Consider the following 18,610-nt stretch of genomic DNA (forward strand, 5'->3'; position numbering starts at 1 on the left):
TGATTGTGCATGTATATGGTGTCTATTTGCAGGGTTTGTGTACTTTTCTATAGATACTGTGGAATTCTCTTAACAGATTTTGGTTGCACCATACTTGATTACATACACAAGGGCCTTAGTATATCCCATAGCTTAATTGAATCTATGGCATAGAAAAGTTTAAGTAGATAGCTTTAATATGTAATGCTTCCTTTCTAGAGCTGATTTTCAGCAGCAGTGAATGGAAGTGGCAGAATGTGGGGTTTACAAGTCAGCATTAGTTTCTTTTTTTTTTTCCCATTAGTTATTGGGGTACAAGTGGTATTTGGTTCCATGAATAAGTTCTTCAGTGGTGATTTGTGAGATCCTGGTGCACCCATCACCCAAGCAGTATACACTGCACCATATATGTTGTCTTTTATCCCTTGCCCCCCCCCACTCTTCCCCACGAGTCCCCAAAGTCCATTGTATCATTGTTATGCCTTTGTGTCCTCATAGCTTAGCTCCCATATATCAGTGAGAACATATGATGCTTGGCTTTCCATTCCTGAGTTACTTAGAATAATAGTCTCTGGTCCCATCTAGGTCATTGCAAATGCTGTTAATTTTTTTTCTTTTTATGGCTGAGTAGTATTCCATCATATATATATACACACACACACATACATACATACATACATACATACCACAGTTTCTTTACTTGTTGATTGATGGGCATTTGGGTTGGTTCCACGATTTTGCAGTTGTAAATTGTGCTGCTGTGAACATGCGTGTGCAAGTATCTTTTTTTCGAATAATGACTTCTTTACCTCTGGGTAGATACCCAGTAGTAGTATTGCTGGATCAAATGGTAGTTCTACTTTTAGTTCTTTAAGGAATCTCCATACTGTTTTCCGTACCGGCTGTACTAGTTTACATTCCCACCGGCAGTGTAGAAGTGTTCCCTGATTGCTGCATCCAGGCCAACATATACTGTTTTTTGATTTTTTTATTGTGGCCATTCTTGCAGGAGTAAGGTAGTATCGTGTTGTGGTTTTGATTTGCATTTCCCTGATCATTAGTGATGTTGAGCATTTTTTCATATGTTTGTTGGCCATTTGTATATCTTCTTTTGAGAATTGTCTATTCATGTCCTTAGCCCACTTTTTGATGGGATTTTTTTTTTCTTACTGATTTGTTTGAGTTTGTTATAGATACTAGTTATTAGTCCTTTGTCAGATGTTTAGATTTTGAAGATTTTCTCCCACTCTGTGGGTTTTCTGTTTATTCTGCTGACTGTTCCTTTTGCCATGCAAAAGTTCTTTAGTTTAATTAGGTCCTAGCTATTTATCGTTGCTTTTATTGCTTTTGCTTTTGGGTTTTTGGTCATGCAATCCTTGCCTAAGCTAATGTCTAGAAGGGTTTTTCAAATGTTATCTTCTAGAATTTTTACACTTTCAGGTCTTAGGTTTAAGTCCTTAATCCATCTTGAGTTGATTTTTGTATAAGGTGAGAGATGAGAATCCAGTGTGATTCTGCTACATGTGGCTAACCAATTATCCAGCACCATTTGTTGAAAAGGGTGTCCTTTCCCCACTTTATGTTTTTGTTTGCTTTGTTGAAGATCAGTTGACTATAAGTATTAGGGTTTATTTCTGGGTTCTCTATTCTGTTCCATTAGTCTATGCCTATTTTTATACCAGTACCATGCTGTTTTGGTGACTGTGGCCTTATAGTATAGTTTGAAATCAGGTAGTGTGGTGCCTCCAGATTTGTTCCTTTTGCTTAGTCTTGCTTTGGTTATGTGGGCTCTTTTTTGGTTCCATATGAATTTTTCTAACTCTGTGAAGAATGATGGTGGTATTTTGATGGGGATTGTATTGAATTTGTAGATTGCTTTTGGCACTGTGGTCATTTTCACAATATTGATTCTACCCATCCATGAGCATGGGATGTGTTTCTTTTTGTGTCGTTTGTGATTTCTTTCAGCAGTGTTTTATAGTTTTCCTTGTAGAGGTCCTTCAACTCCTTTGTTAGGTGTATTCCTAAGTATTTTATTTTTTTAGCAGCTGTTTTAAAAGGGGTTGAGTTCTTGATTTGATTCTCCACTTGGTCACTGTTGGTATATGGAAGAGCTACTGATTGTGTACATTGTGATTTGTATCTGGAAACTTTGCTGAATTTTTTTATCAGTTCTAGGAGCTTTCTGGAGGACTCTTTAGGGTTTTCAAGGTAAATGATCACATCGTTAGCATACAGGGACAGTTTGATGCCTTTTATTTCTTTCTCTTGTCTGATTGCTCTGGCTAGGACATCCAGTACTATGTTGAAGAGGAGTGGTGAGAGTGGTCATCCTTGTCTTGTTCCAGTTCTCAGAGGGAATGCTTTCAGCTTTTCCCCATTCAGTATTATGTTGGCTGTGGGTTTGTCATAGATGGCTTTTATTACATTAAGTTATGTCCCTTGTATGCCAATTTTGCTGAGGGTTTAATTATAAAGCGTTGCTGGATTTTGTCGAATGGTCTTTCTGCATCTATTGAGATGATCATGTCATTTTTGTTTTTTATTCTGTTTATGTGGTGTATCACGTTTATTGACTTGTGTATGTTAAACCATCCCTGCATCCCTGGTATGAAACCCACTTGATCATGGTGGATTATCTTTTTGATATATTGTTGGATTCAGATAGCTAGTATTTTGTAAGGTTTTTAGCATCTATCATTCATCGAGGGTATCTTCTTTTTTGGTTGTGTCCTTTCCTGGTTTTGGTATTAGGGTGATGCTGGCTTCATAGAATGAATTAGGGAGGGTTCCTTCTTTATCTTGTGGAATAGTGTCAAAAGGATTGATACCAATTCTTTGAATGTCTGGTAGAATTCTTCAGTGAATCATCTGGTCCTGGACGTTTTTTGGTTGGCAATTTTTAAATTACTGTTTCAATCTCGCTGCTTGTTATTTTTCTGTTCCGGGTATCTAATTCTTCCTGATTTAAGTTAGGAGAGTTGTATTTTTCCAGGAATCTATTCATCTCTTCTAGGTTTTCTAGTTTATGTGCCTAAAGGTATTCTTAGTAGCCTTGAATGATCTTTGTATGTCAGTGGTGTCAGTTGTAATCTCTCCTGTTTCGTTTCTCAGTGAGGTTATTTGGATTTTTCTCTCTTCTTTTCTTGGTTAATCTTGCTAATGGTCTATCAATGTTATTTATCTTTTCAAAGAACCAGCTTTTTGTTTCATTTATCTTTTGTATTTTTTTGTTTGTTTCAATTACATTTAGTTCTGCTCTGATCTTGGTTATTTTTCTTCTGCTGGGTTCAGCTTTGGTTTGTTCTTATTTCTCTAGTTTCTTGATGTGTGACCTTAGATTGTCTGTCTGTGCTTTTTCGGACTTTTAGATGTAGGTGTTTAGGGCTGTGACCTTTCCCCCTAGCACCATCTTAGCTGTATCCCAGAGGTTTTGATAGGTTGTGTCATTATTGTCATTCAATTCTAAAAGTGTGTCCAAAGTTTCCTGAATTCTTTATTGTTTTTTCTTTAAGCTATCTATTTCCTTGAATATTTCTCCATTCACTTCTTGTATCATTTTTTGGATTTCCTTACATTGGGCTTCGCCTTTCTCTGGTCCCTCCCTGATTAGCTTAATAGCTGACCTCCTGAATTCTTTTTCAGGTAAATCAGGGATTTCTTCTTGATTTGGATTCACTGCTGGTGAACTAGTGTGATTTTTGGGGTGTTGAAAAGCCTTGTTTTGTCATATTACCAGCGTTGGTTTTCTGGTTCCTTCTCATTGGGTAGGCTCTGTCAGAGGAAAGGTCCAGGGCTGAAGGCTCTTGTTCAGATCTTCTTGTCCCACGGGGTGTTCCCTTGATGTAATACTCTCTCCCTTTTCTTGTGGATGTGGCTTCCTTTGAGCTGAACTGCAGTGACTGTTGTCTCTCCTCTGGGTCTAGCCACCCAGTGAGTCTTCCTGGCTCCGGGCTGGCACTGGGGATTGTCTGCACAGAGTCCTGTGATGTGAACCATCCATGGGTTTCTCAGCCGTAGATACCAGCGCCTGTTCTGGTGAAAGTGGCAGAGGGTGCAGTGTACACCGTGGGGGTCCTTAGCTTTGGTGGTTCAATGCTCTATTTTTGTGCTGGTTGGCCTCCTGTCAGGAGGTGGCGCTTTCCAGAGAGCCTCAGCTGTAGTAGCGTGGAGACAGACCAGTGGTGGGTGGGGCCGCAGAACTCCCAAGGTTGTATGTCCTTTGTCTTCCACTACCAGGGTGGGTAGGGAAGGACCATCAGGTGGGGGCAGGGCTAGGCGTGTCTGAGCTCACACTCTCCTTGGGCGGGTCTTGCTGCGGCTGCTGTAGGGGAATGGGGATAAGATTCCCAGGTTACTGGAGTTGGGTACCTAGGAGGATTTATGGCTGCCTCTGCTGAGTCATGCAGGTTGTCATGGAGGTAGGGGAAAGCCGGCAGTCTCAGGCTTCACCCAGCTCCCACACAAACCAAGGGGTCTCACACCCCGAGTCTGTTTCCAGGCAGAGGGCCAGTCAGGCTTGAAAACTTGCCCGAGGCTTTCTACCTCCCAGAGTATTTGGGGTGTCTCCCGGGTCCTGTAGGAGCAGTCTGTGAAGATCTGTGGCTCTTCTCAGGATTGCTGGCCTGCTCTTGCAGTCGATCTGGAGGTGAAATTCACAATGCAAGCCTCCGCATGCTGCTCTGTCTGGAGCTGCAATCTAGTCCTGCCTCCCATCTGCCATGATCCAACCAGCGTCAGTTTCAATAGCTCCTGCCTCCTTTAGGGTCTCTCCTTCTTCTCTTCATAGTTATTCCTTGAGTTTTGTGGGGGAGGCTTATATCATCTCACCTAGATAGAAGAATTACCTAACCCTTCCACTCTCTTCAACATTTTTTACTTTGAAAAAATTAAAAATTACAGAAAGGTTGAAAGAATAGCACAATGAAATGCATCCTGCACCTAGACTTTTTTTTTCCTCCTTTGGACGAGCCATTTAAGAATAAGTTGCAGACGTCATGGCACTTCCTTTCTAAATATCTTAGCATCTATCTCCTAAGAATAAAAATGTTCACTTCTATGATTGCAGTATGATTATCACAGTCAGGAAAGCTAACGTTGATGGAATACTGTAATTTAAAACATAGTTCATAGTCAGATTTGCACAGTTGTCTCAGTATTGTCCTTTATTTTTCCCCCAATAAAAGATCCAGTCAAAGAGCACCCGTTGCATTTAGTTGTCATGTCTCTTTAGTCCTTTTTCTTTTTGTTTATTTTCCTTTCCTTTCCTCTTTCTCTCTCTTCCGTCTTTCGTTTCTTCATGACATTGACAGTTTTTAAATGTCCAGGCCAGTTATTTTATCTTACTTTCTACTCCCAAAGCAAACATAATTAAGGAAATAGGGAGTTTGCCTTATGCAAGTTTAAAGTTTTTTTCTTTCTTTCTCTTATGAACCTCCATGATTTTCTGACTTACTAAGAAGCCTCTAAGAAGATGCTATATTCATTCCTATTGGATGCATGAAATTAAAGGTAGCTTTTTGTTCCTAAAAGTCTCTGTCCTGATAGACTCTTCCAAAGACTCACTTCTCAGAACATTTGTGAGGCTGGCGAATATATAGCAGGTGCACTTTTGACAGAATGGCAGGTGTCTCTAGGAATTTGTTTCTGATATTCATAGGCCTCGTTCATAGCTGATTCTGTATTCATATCAATAGTGAATACTTAGCTGCATTTCTTACTTAGAGTTTGGTTGGTTCAAGTCAGTTATTTTGTTTCTTAGCAATAGTCAAATCTTTCAACTTAATACTAATCATATATATAAAGAAGAAAGTAAATCTCATTCTGATCATTAGAGCTTTTCAGTCATGAAATTAATGTTTCTTGTTACTGTCACTGATTCCTCTTGAGGTTTCAGTGATGTGAAATAGTTTGTCGTTACATCACATCTCTCCAGGTGTAGAGTCTGATGAGTAAATTTTAGGACACGTTAGAAAAGACTTGGCAGTTTCAGTATGGGGCAAATCTAAAATGAATGAGTTTGTGTTTTAGCTTTTTAAATATTAATATACTTTTTTTAAAAAAAAATTATAGACAAGAGAAAGACAAATATTCAGAGTTGAAGTAGGAGAAATCTTTCTTCATTAAAGATCCTGGCCATATCCTAAAGTTGTATTCAAAAAGAGCAATATTTTTGATTGTTTGTTTGGTTTTGTGTTTTTACTTGATTCCCATGTCCTTTATACAGCTCTTCTTCATCAATTCTCATTGAATTTCAAAAGTAGCTACTAGCTTAGAAGACAGGAACTTACAGATGTGTGGCAGGCAAGAGTGAGATGGGAGTAAAAACTGGCTCAGTTAACTGGTTTGTAACTTCAGCCTGTTAGAAGCTTGTTTCTTTTAGTGCACATGGGAGCTTTTTTTGGTCATGCAAAAGCATACAAGGTTATCCAGGAAATTTTTGCTTCATTATAAAATGGAGAAAATGAAGTCATATAAGCTCCCTGAGACATTAAGAAATATAGTCTGTTCCACTGGAGATAACACAAGTAATTATCACAAAAGGGGTTGGTTATCATTTAAAGGGGAAATATTATGTTGACATAATATATAATTTCAGCATCTGTTGTGCCTTATTTTGGATTATAAATCCAGACTAATGGATCTGTGGAGCTGTTTAGCCCTTTTCTCATCAAATTCCCATGCCTCCTGGAAAAGTTGACATATGAAAGATTCAATTGAGGTAAGCGTTTTGCATTTAATAACACTTTCATTCTGAAACTAGTATTACTAAGTGTCTGCTGTGCGAAAAGTTATTTTATTTAATTCATAGGTCAATCTTGCCAAGTAACTGTTCTTCCCTAAACAGATAAGGAAAGTGAGGCCTAGAGAGGTAAGATAATTTGTACGAGATAACATGGCTAGTGTGAGGACTGAGATTCAGATTCTGTTCTTTCTGACTAAGTTTTGCCCTAATTCATCAATTAGTATGAGTCTTCTCAGAGATCAGGTTAATCACCAGTGAGTAATGCCAGATTAGTAACTGTTGAGAATGTTGTGGGAATAAGGAATAGAGACCAGTTAACCCACACACCCCATCTTGTCTTTTACTGGCCGCCAACCACTGTAACCTCCCTATCTAACATGGCTAAATGGCCAAGTATGAGACTTCACAAATGTATGCTATAGTAGTTGGGCCATTGGCCTCCAATCCCAAAGTGAAATCCAAGCAAACCAAACTGTATCATGGCAGAGCTCTTTTCATCCAGGTTAGGTGTAGACCTAGGACTGATGTAGGCCAAAGACTTTTCTGTCCTTTTTTTAAAATCCCAGAGGTAAATCTCAGATCTTAGTATTCCAATGGTCCGTGGAAAAGCAATAGAGGGCCAGGCATGGTGGCTCAAGCCTGAAATCTCAGCACTTTGGGAGGCTGAGGCAGGCAAATCACTTGAGCCCAGGAGTTCAAGAGCAGCCTGGGTAACATAGCAAGACCTCATCTCTTCAAAATATAAATTCAAAAATTAACCAGGCGTGGTGGCTCACACCTGTGGTCCCAGCTATTCAGAAGGCAAAAGTAAGAGTATCCCCTGAGCCTGGAAGATCTAGGCTCCCTTGAGCTATGATCGGGCCACTGTACTCCAACCTGGATGTCAGAGTAAGACCTTGTCTCAAAAAGAAGAAAAGAAAACAGAAATAGCCCCAGTGCCAAAAACCATGCTGGCATCAAGTGCCTGTCTCGTGGTGACCGTGGCCTCCTGAGCTTGCTAGGTAGGCAAAGGCAGGAAGAGGATGAAATCCCAGATGAGAAAAATGGGACTTTTGACACTCTGGACCAAGGAAAATTTCCTCCCCTTGCTCCTGACTGCCCCTGGGGAATGGAATTAGTATAAGAGAGCTCAGAATAGAGAGAAAACTATGAGCTGAGGACAGCTGAAACTGCCAGACTACACTTCTCTTCTTTGGACTCAGAGTTGCTTCCTATTCAATGGCTATTTGATTTTCTTTCCCCTTCAGGAAAGAGAGATTTAAACAAAAGAGGAAATGTAGCCTTCACATTCTCCTTGTCCCTAGGCAATGCCTGTGTTTAAGGATAAAGAACGTATATATTTATGTGGTTCTGTTAATATAAATATTTAATATCTGCATAAAAGCAGTACCTTTGGATGGTAAATTTCCACTTTAAAAAATTAACTGACCAGCTTCAGCAAGCTTAATTATTATAGCACAAAAGGTTTTGTATTTGTTTTGGGTGATGATAAAAGGGCTCAGTGGTAAGAAGCGGTGTAGGGGTGCGGAAACTGGGGAGCAATATTCTCAACTGTAATGAAAATTTATCCGTGTGGTAACTTTTGCTTTGAATACGAATCAGAGGGAGTTCATGCTTTGAGACAAATTTATGGTTAGCAGTAAGATAAAGGCCTGTTTTACTGCCTTCTTTTAACTTAATAAATCTTAATTGCTTTCTCTCCATAAATTAAAGCATTTACCATGCTATATCCTAATTATCATATTTGTCATGTATAGCATCAGTTTCACAGAGTAATTGCCATGTGGGCTTTTTGGAAAACATCACCTTCTATTCTTTGTTTTAATGCCTGATAGGAATTGCCAGCTGGATTTTCAGTAAAGACTCTAGTCTTGCCATGTCGCCTCAATTTTTTAAGGATGTACAGATACTTATTGGACTAACTTTGGGTGTTACAGCATCATGGGCTCACCAATTGAGGGCAAAGTAGGAAGGGGAGAGAAATGGTGTGAATTGTGGACTATTTTGAAAGACATTCAATTTTATTCCTTTGAAGTACATAACAAGATATTTCTCAGAATAGATCCTAGAGACTGGCTTTTGTGAATAGATTTATTTGTAATTAGTGGAATTTCACATAAAAGCACTAAAATTCTAGAGAATATGTTATGGACTTAAGTAAGTTATATAATCTTCTTTATTCTGTTAATTTGCTTAGCAAACCCTTTCCTGGTATTTAATGTAGATTTACAGTTCAGTTCAATCCAGATGAGTTATCACAAATGTTCCTTATAAATTAGTTGGATTTCATAATTCTTGGCTCCACGCATGTGAAAAGGGTATCCACAAAATTTTCAGTTTTAAGTTGACTGGACAGACTAGAGAGTGGCATTATTTTATTGAATGGCTGTTTATTTATCAAAAGAAAAAAGGACAGAAATGAACATAGAACTGTATGTATTTGCTGTGGTAGTTTTGGCCTGTGTGTTCTCAGCTCTGTGCTACACCACTTCTCTACTCCACTCTGAATGGCAGGGAGGCTGCTCCTGCAGGCTACAGATCCTAGAGCCCCCGCTTGGCTGGCTTCTGGCTGGGTTGGGCCAGCAGGAGGCTCTGATAAAAGACTAGAGGTAGGAGGAAAGGAGCAAGAGGGTATTTCGCCTTCGCTCTCTGCCTCCAGCAACATCTCTGATAGAGGGTGGGTCTTACCCATGGCTCCAGCTTCTAGCGTGTTTCCAGCATCCTCTGATGGCTCCGTACCCTGGGGTAGGAGTGGGCTCCTGCTGTTGAGAATCTCTAATTTGCCCAAATGTGCCCTCTTTGACGTTTCAGCTGTTCTCTCATGTGTAATAAAGTCTCTGTGTTAAAAGAGTGGTTTCCTTTTCCTGATTCATATATTTTTGTAGAACACTTTGCTTTTATGTCACAGCTTATAGTCTTTTGGATGTTGATGAAGGAAATGTTAACTTATTCATTATCTCATTTAATCAGCTTGGTATTATATTTAGGTGATGGGGCAAAGAAGAATAAGACAAAATGACCTGATTGCCCTCGGGGAACTCAGTCTGTTTGGGGAGACAGTGTGTTCCCCAAGTGCCAGGGGAGCTAAATGGAAGAAAGACCTCGACTGTAGTAGTGGTGGGAAAGATGTCACAAAAGAGGTGACATCCGAAAGTCTTGCCGGATGCTAAGATCTTGCTGAATCAGATGCGGAAGAGCATTCCCAGCAGAAGCGGCAGTTTGTATGAAAGTGTGTCTCATGTTTGGCTGCGGGAACATGGTGGAAGCAGCAGTTTGTATGAAAGCGTGTCTCATGTTTGGCTGCGGGAACATGGTGGAAGCAGCAGTTTGTATGAAAGCGTGTCTCATGTTTGGCTGCGGGAACATGGTGGTCAGGGGGACTGGAGGAAGAGGAAGCTAGAGAGGTGGTCGGGGTAGACCACCAAGGGCACTGAAGCCTCTGCCAGGCAATTGGACTTTATCCTGTTAGGACTGGGAAGCAGTGAAAAGGATTTTAAGCAGAGGAATTACATGAACGGATTTATCCTTCAAAAAAGTCGCCCTAGGAGAGGTGTGGAAGAGAGACTAAAAGGCTGAAAATGGAGGCAGAGAAACCTCCTGGCCAGGTGGTGAGTGGCAGAAGTCCTGGTGGGAGTGGGTGGTGTTTAAACAAAGACCTGAATTAAAACTGAAGGCATGATATGTTAAGAAAGTAGAATGTGGAGAACTTGGTGATTTGTTTGAAAGTGCTAGGAGCTGTTGTTAAATAATGGTCTCAGAGATCAAGGAATGTTTGTCTGGTTTAGCTAAATAAATGTTAAAACTAGAAGCCTTATTCTCAAATTGGGGTCGCTGTGTCCTCTTAGAGGTCTCATGCAAACTGAGTTGTTTATGTTGCTTATGAGCTGGATGTATCTTAGGTTTCAAAGAAGTTATGGTTGCAGCACTACGCAGGTCTTACAATAAGCCAAACAAGCAATTCTTTATTAAAAAGCATTTGCTACTCCCGCCACCCACCACCCCAAGATCTTTTTCCTGGCCATGATGTGCCTTATCTCTCTCTACTAGTCATACAATTTGTTGGCCACCCACTGTGTATTTATCTCATCTCCTACCTCTACCCATCACAGCTTTCTCATCTTCTGATTAAATAGAAGAATTAGCCTCTTATTTGATAAATCATGGTATGGGTACCTGTGTCTAAGGGTTTCTGAAGTCTAGCAATAGAACATCCTCTGCTCGTTGAGAAAACATGTAGGCTCACCCGTCACCAAGCCCTCCACGTGTCAGAGACTGCACTGAAAGAACACTCAATTCTTTCATGTAGTTAAGAGAACACAATGCTCGCCCTCTGGGAGTTCAACATCTGGAAGCAAATCTAAAGAGGGAGAAACTGGCAAGGAGAAACACATTAGAAATAGCATCTGCCTTAAATGATGTTCGGTAGGATTTGGGTTGAGGTGCTGCTCTGGGGTTATGGCCTGGTGTTAGTAGTCTTGATAGCTAAAACTAACATGCCTCTTTCTTGTAAGATTTCAGATTGAATATAGTGTTTGAGAGCCTGGGTTCTGGGGTCTGACTTCCTGGCTCTGCCACTTCCGTGTGTCACCCTGGCCAAACTATGTCATCTCTATGCTTGCCGTCACTGTAAGATGAGGATCATAATAGTATCTCCCCTAGGAATGAGAGGATTCAATGGCGTGTGTGTGTGATGTGCGGCACACCTCCTGACGCAATAAATGCTCGCTGCTGACCCTTGCTGAAGCCAAAAAGAAGCCTCTGAAGGCTCAGCTGAGAAAGGTGTGCTACGTGAGTACCAAAGATTGCTCGCCTTCTTTCCAAACAAGAGCTGCTCCGGCTAACCCTGAGATCCTTTGTAGTCATTTAATTACAGAGAAATTCTGGAACATACTTTCTTCAAGCCAAGTTAGTCTTTTTAGTTTTTAAGTTACATCTTGATTGTATCACACACAATCAGTTGTCACTTCAGGGCACTTCCAGAAACAAGTTTGCAGGCCAGCCTGTGACAAACGACACCTTAGACGAGACTGGGGCATCACTGCCTCTCTGAAACCTTCCATTGATACTCATCGCCTCCCTCCTCCTTTGAGTTCAACACACATTAATCAAGCACCACAATGTTTCAGGTTCTGTATTAGGCTCCAGGGATATAAGGGTGGACAGACAATTCCCATCCTCACGAAATTTGCAATTGTGTGGAAATATATGTGAACAAATTCAATCCACTGTGATAGAGGCCCCAATGGGAGTGTGTAGAAGGTCAGAAGAGGTACACAGAAAAGACAACAAGGAAGGCTTCACAGAGGTGGTGACATCTCACTAGGATTTTGAAGGGAATAAGAATGGGGAGAATCAGAAGATCCGCACGGGCTGCACAGGAGAACTACACCAGAGGTGTTGTGGGGAGACGTGGTAGTAGATGAAATTGAAGATGTAGGCAGGAGCTTGATCATTAAGAGCTTGGCCTTTGTTGTGGGAACATCAGGGGCCACTGAGGGACTTCAGGTAACAGAATGCCACAGATTCACAATTTTAGCAGGATCACCCTGGTATGAAAGACAAACTTGAAAAGGGTTTGCAGACGCTGGCAGGTTCATGTCACCACTGCGGATTCATTGAGGGCAGAGACAGAGTCCTATTCATCTCTGTATCCCTAAAGTTTAGTGCTTTATAGACATTTAAGAATTTTTTTTGGAGTGAAGACAGCCCAAGTTGAATTTTCCCATTCTGTATCCTATCCTCAGAACATGCTGACCTGGACCTCCATCTGTCACAAGCAGCTTGACTAAGATCCTAGGAAATTCCTTTTTTTATTGGCATTCTTTTAACTGGCACTCTCTGTTTACTAGGCCCTCGGTGCAGCTGTAGTGTGTGATGATTGATGCTTATAATTCTGACCTCGAAGTACTTCATGGCTTCTAAATCATCAAAAAAAGATTAAAGCATATTCTCAGTATCACTGTAGTGTTTGTGTGTTTTACTGCCTTCTTCTCTGGAAAGTGGTGGTTTATGAAGTGCCCGTGTACTTGTGTGCACACGGACACAGTGAGAGTCTGTGTTGGTCCTCAGCTCTTCACCCACGGGGAGGCTATGGTGCATGCTCGAAAATAAACAAACAAAATAATCTGAGTTCTCTTCATGCCTAGAAGGCGGAAGCGCTTGGTCCGAGGGGCAAAGTGGCTTGAAATGAGAGCGAAAGCAGTGGTTAGGAAAGCAGAGGGAATGATGAGGCAGAACTGGTACAGACCAGGAGTCAGGCAGTTTATGAGCCAGCCGTGGCTGGTTGCATTCTGGCCCCAGGAAGAGCAAAGCCAGGGTCGGGACTCCAGTTTCATGTTCTGTGTGCCTGGACCCGAATCATCAGGCTTTTATTTGGCAGGATTTTCCACCCAGCTATATTTGTATCTTAGTAACAACCGCTCAGTAAAATGCCAAACATTAGGCAAGTGAAAACATCAATAATTAGAGCCTCCTGTTCCCCACACATCTTTTCTTGAAAACCTTTGTTGCTGCAGGGCTGACATTATTAGGCATAGAATGAAGAACTCCAAATAGAAACTGTGAAATGGCTCCATCTTATAACCTGAGTCCTAAAAAATAAGGATGTGATGTTGTCACTAGGAGGGAGATTTGTTTGGGTTTCTTTTTTTTTTTTTTTTTTTTTTGAGATGGAGTCTCGCTCTGTCGCCCAGGCTGGAGTGCAGTGGCAAGATCTCAGCTCACTGCAGTCTCCACCTTCCGGGTTCAAGTGATTCTCCTGCCTCAGCCTCCAAGTAACTGGGACTACAGGCGCTTTACCACTTGCCAGTTCTGTGAATTTGGACAAATGTTTTAGACTCTTTGTGTCTTAGTTTTGTTTTTTAATCTGAAATATTAGAATAATACAGATTCCTTATTTTACAGGGTTGCTGTGAGGCTGAAATAAAACAGTGGGTGTGGAAATGCTCAACTAGAAAGCCCTATCTGTATCAATAATAGCATTAAATATACTAAAGAACATCATAAATATCCTAATAAAAATAGAAATATATTTCATCTGCAAACATGACGTCCTCCAAAATTTTCCCAAAGTAGAGTAGGGAAATGAAGTGTTTATTGAATCTCTACCTTAGGGGAGGTGTTCCAGCTATCACTTTATCCATTCTGCAAAGTAGATCTTAAATCCCAATTTTAGACACAAGGAAACTGAGGCTCCTAGTCAGGGCAGAAGTGGGATTCGAACCTGACTCAAGAATTTAATGCTCTTTCTCCTTGGCTACATTATCTCTCGTTGTCTGTGTAGTTCCAGACCCCCAGTGTTCTTAAAGGCTGCTCACATTCTTTGGTGCTGGGAAGTGTGCCAGCCATTTCTTGGTCATTCACCCCTGTAAGTGGGGCAGGGTGGGACCCAGAGGGAACTGGGGCGCCGGGTGCCCCCAGAGAGACCAGCAGCACGGAGTCATCTGGTGTGTAGGACAGGCCCTCTGTTGGTGTTCCACTTTTAGGGAGTTGGCCTGGCACGGACAGAAAGCCAGGCAACAGCTATGCCACATTTCCTAGCCCTTGAGAAGATGGCTACGGCCCTGTCGTTTTCAGAAGTTCATTCTTTTTCTGTCAAAGTGAAGCCACCCTTCATCAGGACTCGTCTCAGGAATCAGTGCCTCTCGTGTATTCTGACCGGCCCCTTATTCTGTTTGTAGAAGGAGTGAGATTAGATTTATTCTATGTAGTAACTGCTCCGCTAAGCTTTTCTGGGACTCTTCCTGTAGCTTTGATGCCGGGCACTGGGGGAAAGGGTTCCCGATGTGGCAGTTCATTAAGTGTCTAGTGGGGCCCACTGCTGCATGCATTTTCTTCTTTATATCATTTCCCTGATTCCCAGGCAAACAGTCGGCTTGTGAACTGGAGCTGCCTACCCAGAGAACCAGAGATAATGCCTGTTGAAGGGCCAAGTTGCATATTCAGCGAGGATGTCAGTGTGTGGGAGAAGCATTTGTTCAGCCTGCGGTTCTGAGAGGAACTGTGTATTGTGTTCCCATAGGTTCTCAACAGGAGGTGTGTAGAAGCGGCAGTGATGACAGGCCTGGCTCTGAACTGCCACATAAACAAGAAGTCCTTGTTTGACAGGAAGCACTACTTCTATGCAGACCTCCCTGTAAGTACACTTTGTGGTCCACCCCACTGCAAGTTCTCAGAGCTGGGCCAGCCCTGCTGTGGGGGGTCGGAGCAAGGGAAAGGGGCTGTGCCTCTCATGTTTTCAGCCAGCACTGTGTCCATCCCAGCGGGAAGTTCTGCCCAGCCCTGATGCAGGCAGGTGCCCCTGATGTTTACTAGATTGGATGCAATTGTCCTGATTGCTGACTTCTTGCTTACCTCATGCTTCTGGTGGCTCGCTCATAATTGCACAGGGAGTAGAAGCCAGTGTTCGCAGGCTCAGCCTGCCCGTTGTATTTGGTGCTAATTGCCTGTTAGTACAAAAGCTAAGCCTCTGGCTGATGCAACAGTAAATGCATACTGTAGCTCTGTCGGCAGAGCGAGGGTGTCTCACTTTTAAGTTGAAGTTCCCAATAATAGGGCTGTCTCCTTTGGAGACATTTCTGTCATCTCACAAGGAGCAAGTAAGTGGACAATAGTAAGCGGAAACATGAACCAGAAACCTGGACCAAGAACAGTAATTGGCTGAGCAGTAAACTCCATACTGACCTGCTTTTTTCTGAAAATTAAAAAGTTTTTTTCTTTAAGCCACACCATGTGAGTGAGAGCCAATTTTTCATACCATCGAACTGGAACAAAACTGAAATGTTGAATGGGTTTCCCAAAATAATGTTTCATTTGGTCTGATTCAGAAAAACAACAGTGACGATATTGTTTTACCTCATTCTCTTTGAACTGAAGATTGGGGGGAGCTGTTTTTTAGTGGGTGAGGGCATGAGTAGAATTAAATAAAAAATACAAGTAAGACTGCGTTCTCCAGGGGCTGCTGCTTTTCCCCTCTGGCCTCCAGCCTCTCAGCAAGTCTACTGTTTGGTAGGGCAGAAAGAATTAAACCACCTTTCTTTATCTTTTAAGAGTGACAGACAGTTTGGTTGAGGTGGGAGATTTAGTAATAATATGACTAAAATGAGATGTTTTGGTCATCTGTGGCTTTCTGGTCTTTCTGGCCCAGATCGTTCAAATAATCTAGAGTTTCATGGGACATACTCATATAATAAAGCATTTGTTGTTTATCTGAAATTCAGATTTAACTGGGTATCTTATATTTTATCCAACAACCTACCCAGAGCTTAGTTTTACAAATTGAGACTTCTCGCCTCAGCATAGAAAACGGGTTAGCCTTTTGCAGGATTCTCCAAGTGTGGTCTCCAGGGCACTAACGTCAGTATCTCCTGGGAACTGGTAAGAAATAGAAATCTTCAGGCCCCACCCTCGACCTACTGAGTTGGAAACCTTTGCGGTCGGGCCAAGCAGTCTGTCTTTTGACAAGCACAGTAGTATTTCTGATGCAGTTAAAGTTCTTAAACTGCTGGCTGGCCAAGTGGTGAAAGACACGGATTTTGGAGCCTGACCACCTGAATTCAGACGTTGACACTGATGCTCACTAGCTCTGTATGTGACTGTGGGCAAGGTCCTGATCCCTCCGTGCCTTGTTCTTCCTTCCAAAGGTGGTTGTGGAATTAACTGAGTGGAACACAGTGAGAGCAGCGCCTGGGACCTAGAAAATGCCACAGATGCCTTTGCTCTTATTCTCTGTTCTTCTCCAGTTCTCCTCATTGACCTGCTATCTCTTTAGTGCGTGTTGGTGCCTCTGTGCATTTGAAAGTAATTCTTCCTTTCCACTTAGAAGCAGGTGAGGGATCCTTGCAGGATCCATCAGTGCTTTAGTAGCATGTGCCTTCCGTTAACGGAGGGGGAGTGGCACAGCGTTTTCTGGCTGGAGGAGCTAGGGAAGTTGGGTCAGGGAGGGCAGCTGCCATGATTGATTCCTTTAAAAAGCGGAAACAAAACAAGCTTAAACACACACTAGCAACTGCTGTTGGCCGTGTGGAGAGTAGATGGCAAAATGCTTAGCCAGCATTCCGAATAAGGAGGGTTTGCCAGGAGCCTGGTAATGAGATGCAGAGTTTAGGCTAATGAGCTGGATGGAAACAATAAATTCTTTTCTTAGGGGTCCCTGACAATGATATTATTGTTATTCCCCAGTACAGCACTTTAGTGAGGGTGATGGGCTGAATTCGTGTTGTTTATTATGTTGTTATCGGGAGTGGAGGATTTGGGGAGGGTGAAGGGGTAATGGCAGGGGCAGAAGAGACCAGGTTCAATGATGGCTGCAATGCAGCGACTAATTTTTTTCTCCTTTTCCTTTTTTTTCTTGTTACTGTTTTTGCTTGAAGAAGGCCTGTCTTTGTGTGACATTGTAAAAGGGATAGTAAACTGAATCCCAGCTTTTATGTGTGGACCAGTGACTGTGTGTACCCTATGTTTGTGTGCAGGCAGGCTACCAAATTACCCAGCAGAGGCTCCCAATTGCTGTGAATGGGAGCTTGACATACGGCGTCTGTGCAGGGAAGAAGCAGAGTCAGGTGATCCCCAAGACGGTGAGGATCAAGCAGATCCAGCTGGAGCAAGACAGTGGCAAAAGCCTCCACGACGACCTGAGGTCGCAGACGCTCATTGATTTGAACAGGGCAGGTAGACTTGGAGTGTTTTCATTACTTCTCCTTCCTACTTCAGTTCTTGGATTGCAGACCCCTCTTCTCATCGTTAGAGTTTTCTTAAACAAATTGAGAAAGCAGTCACAGGAGCCTAACAGATGGAGACCAAAATATCAGCATTGGGATTGGCGTAGCTGACTAGCGAACATGGCTTGAACTGTAATTATTAGGCTTGCTAGTAACTCACCCTAAAGTTAGACAAACTTATCCACCTAGTCACAGAGCCAGCAGCTGGATATTTTAAGCAGTCATTAAAAGAAGTGAAACAGTTAAAAATTAAAAAGTGGGGCCTAGGAGCCTACACTTGTAATGCTAGCGACTCGGGAGGCTGAGGTGGGAGGATCACTTGACACAGAGTTTGAGATCAGGCTGGGCAACATAGCAAGACCTACTCGCCAAAAAATTAACAGCCAGGTGTGGTGCCATACACCTGTAGTCCCAGATCTTCAGGAGGCTGAGGTGGGAGGATCACTTGAGCCCAGAAGTTCAGGGCTACAGTGAGCTATGATCATGCCACTGCACTCCACCTGGGCGACAGAGCAAGGCTCTGTCTCAAAAAAAAAAAAAAAAAAAAAAAAAATGCTGGAAGGGAAGAGAAATGATTGAGAGGCTAGAACCACTCAGAGTCCATCAGTAAGGCAGGATTTTCCTGAAACTGAAGCCTAATTTTTCTGTTGGTGAAATTGGAGAACTGCAGTGAGGCTGACTCTGCCCCTCTTTGGTAGGCGTGGGCCTTCTGGAGGTGGTCCTGGAGCCCGACTTGTCCTGTGGAGAAGAGGCGGCAACAGCTGTCAGGGAGCTGCAGCTGATCCTTCAAGCCCTGGGGACCAGCCAGGCAAACATGGCAGGTAGAAGCCGCAGAAGCAGCCTTCTTGTTTCCCTCTCCCTTCCTGCCTCCTAGAACCTCTCTGACTTTAGTTTTATTTTCTGTCAGTTATATTGAGGTTGTTTGCAGCCATTTTTTTTCCCTTTTGCAACCCTGTTTTTTAGAATTTTCCTTGGATTCTTTGATGAGCCCGCAACCAAATATAAATGCATGACCAGCAACATTGCAGACACACCAAACCCTTAATGAACTAATGGTTTTGAACAGTTCAGTCTTTCTCAGGAAGAATACACTGTGTTTATCAAGAACAGTTCTTAGTTAGTGAGTTCCGTATAGATAGCACTTTGTCATTAGTTGTCTCTTTTCCTT

General features: G+C 42.3%; 1 protein-coding gene across 2 annotated transcripts in view; it reads left to right on the forward strand.

Annotated features, from left to right (window-relative positions):
* Positions 1 to 18,610, forward strand: part of GATB (glutamyl-tRNA amidotransferase subunit B) — an 85,114-nt gene that overhangs the window by 23,004 nt on the left and 43,500 nt on the right. Inside the window, exons 3-5 of one of the 2 annotated variants that reach the window (XM_050791562.1) lie at positions 14,745 to 14,858; positions 17,194 to 17,392; positions 18,141 to 18,263. In XM_050791562.1, coding sequence (XP_050647519.1) covers positions 14,745 to 14,858; positions 17,194 to 17,392; positions 18,141 to 18,263 — 436 coding nt within the window. The remainder of the gene's footprint in view (positions 1 to 14,744; positions 14,859 to 17,193; positions 17,393 to 18,140; positions 18,264 to 18,610) is intronic. The other variant, XM_050791564.1, reaches the window with a different exon arrangement.

This window comes from Macaca thibetana, chromosome 5, assembly GCF_024542745.1.
Source record: "Macaca thibetana thibetana isolate TM-01 chromosome 5, ASM2454274v1, whole genome shotgun sequence".
Taxonomy (NCBI): Eukaryota; Metazoa; Chordata; class Mammalia; order Primates; family Cercopithecidae; genus Macaca; species Macaca thibetana.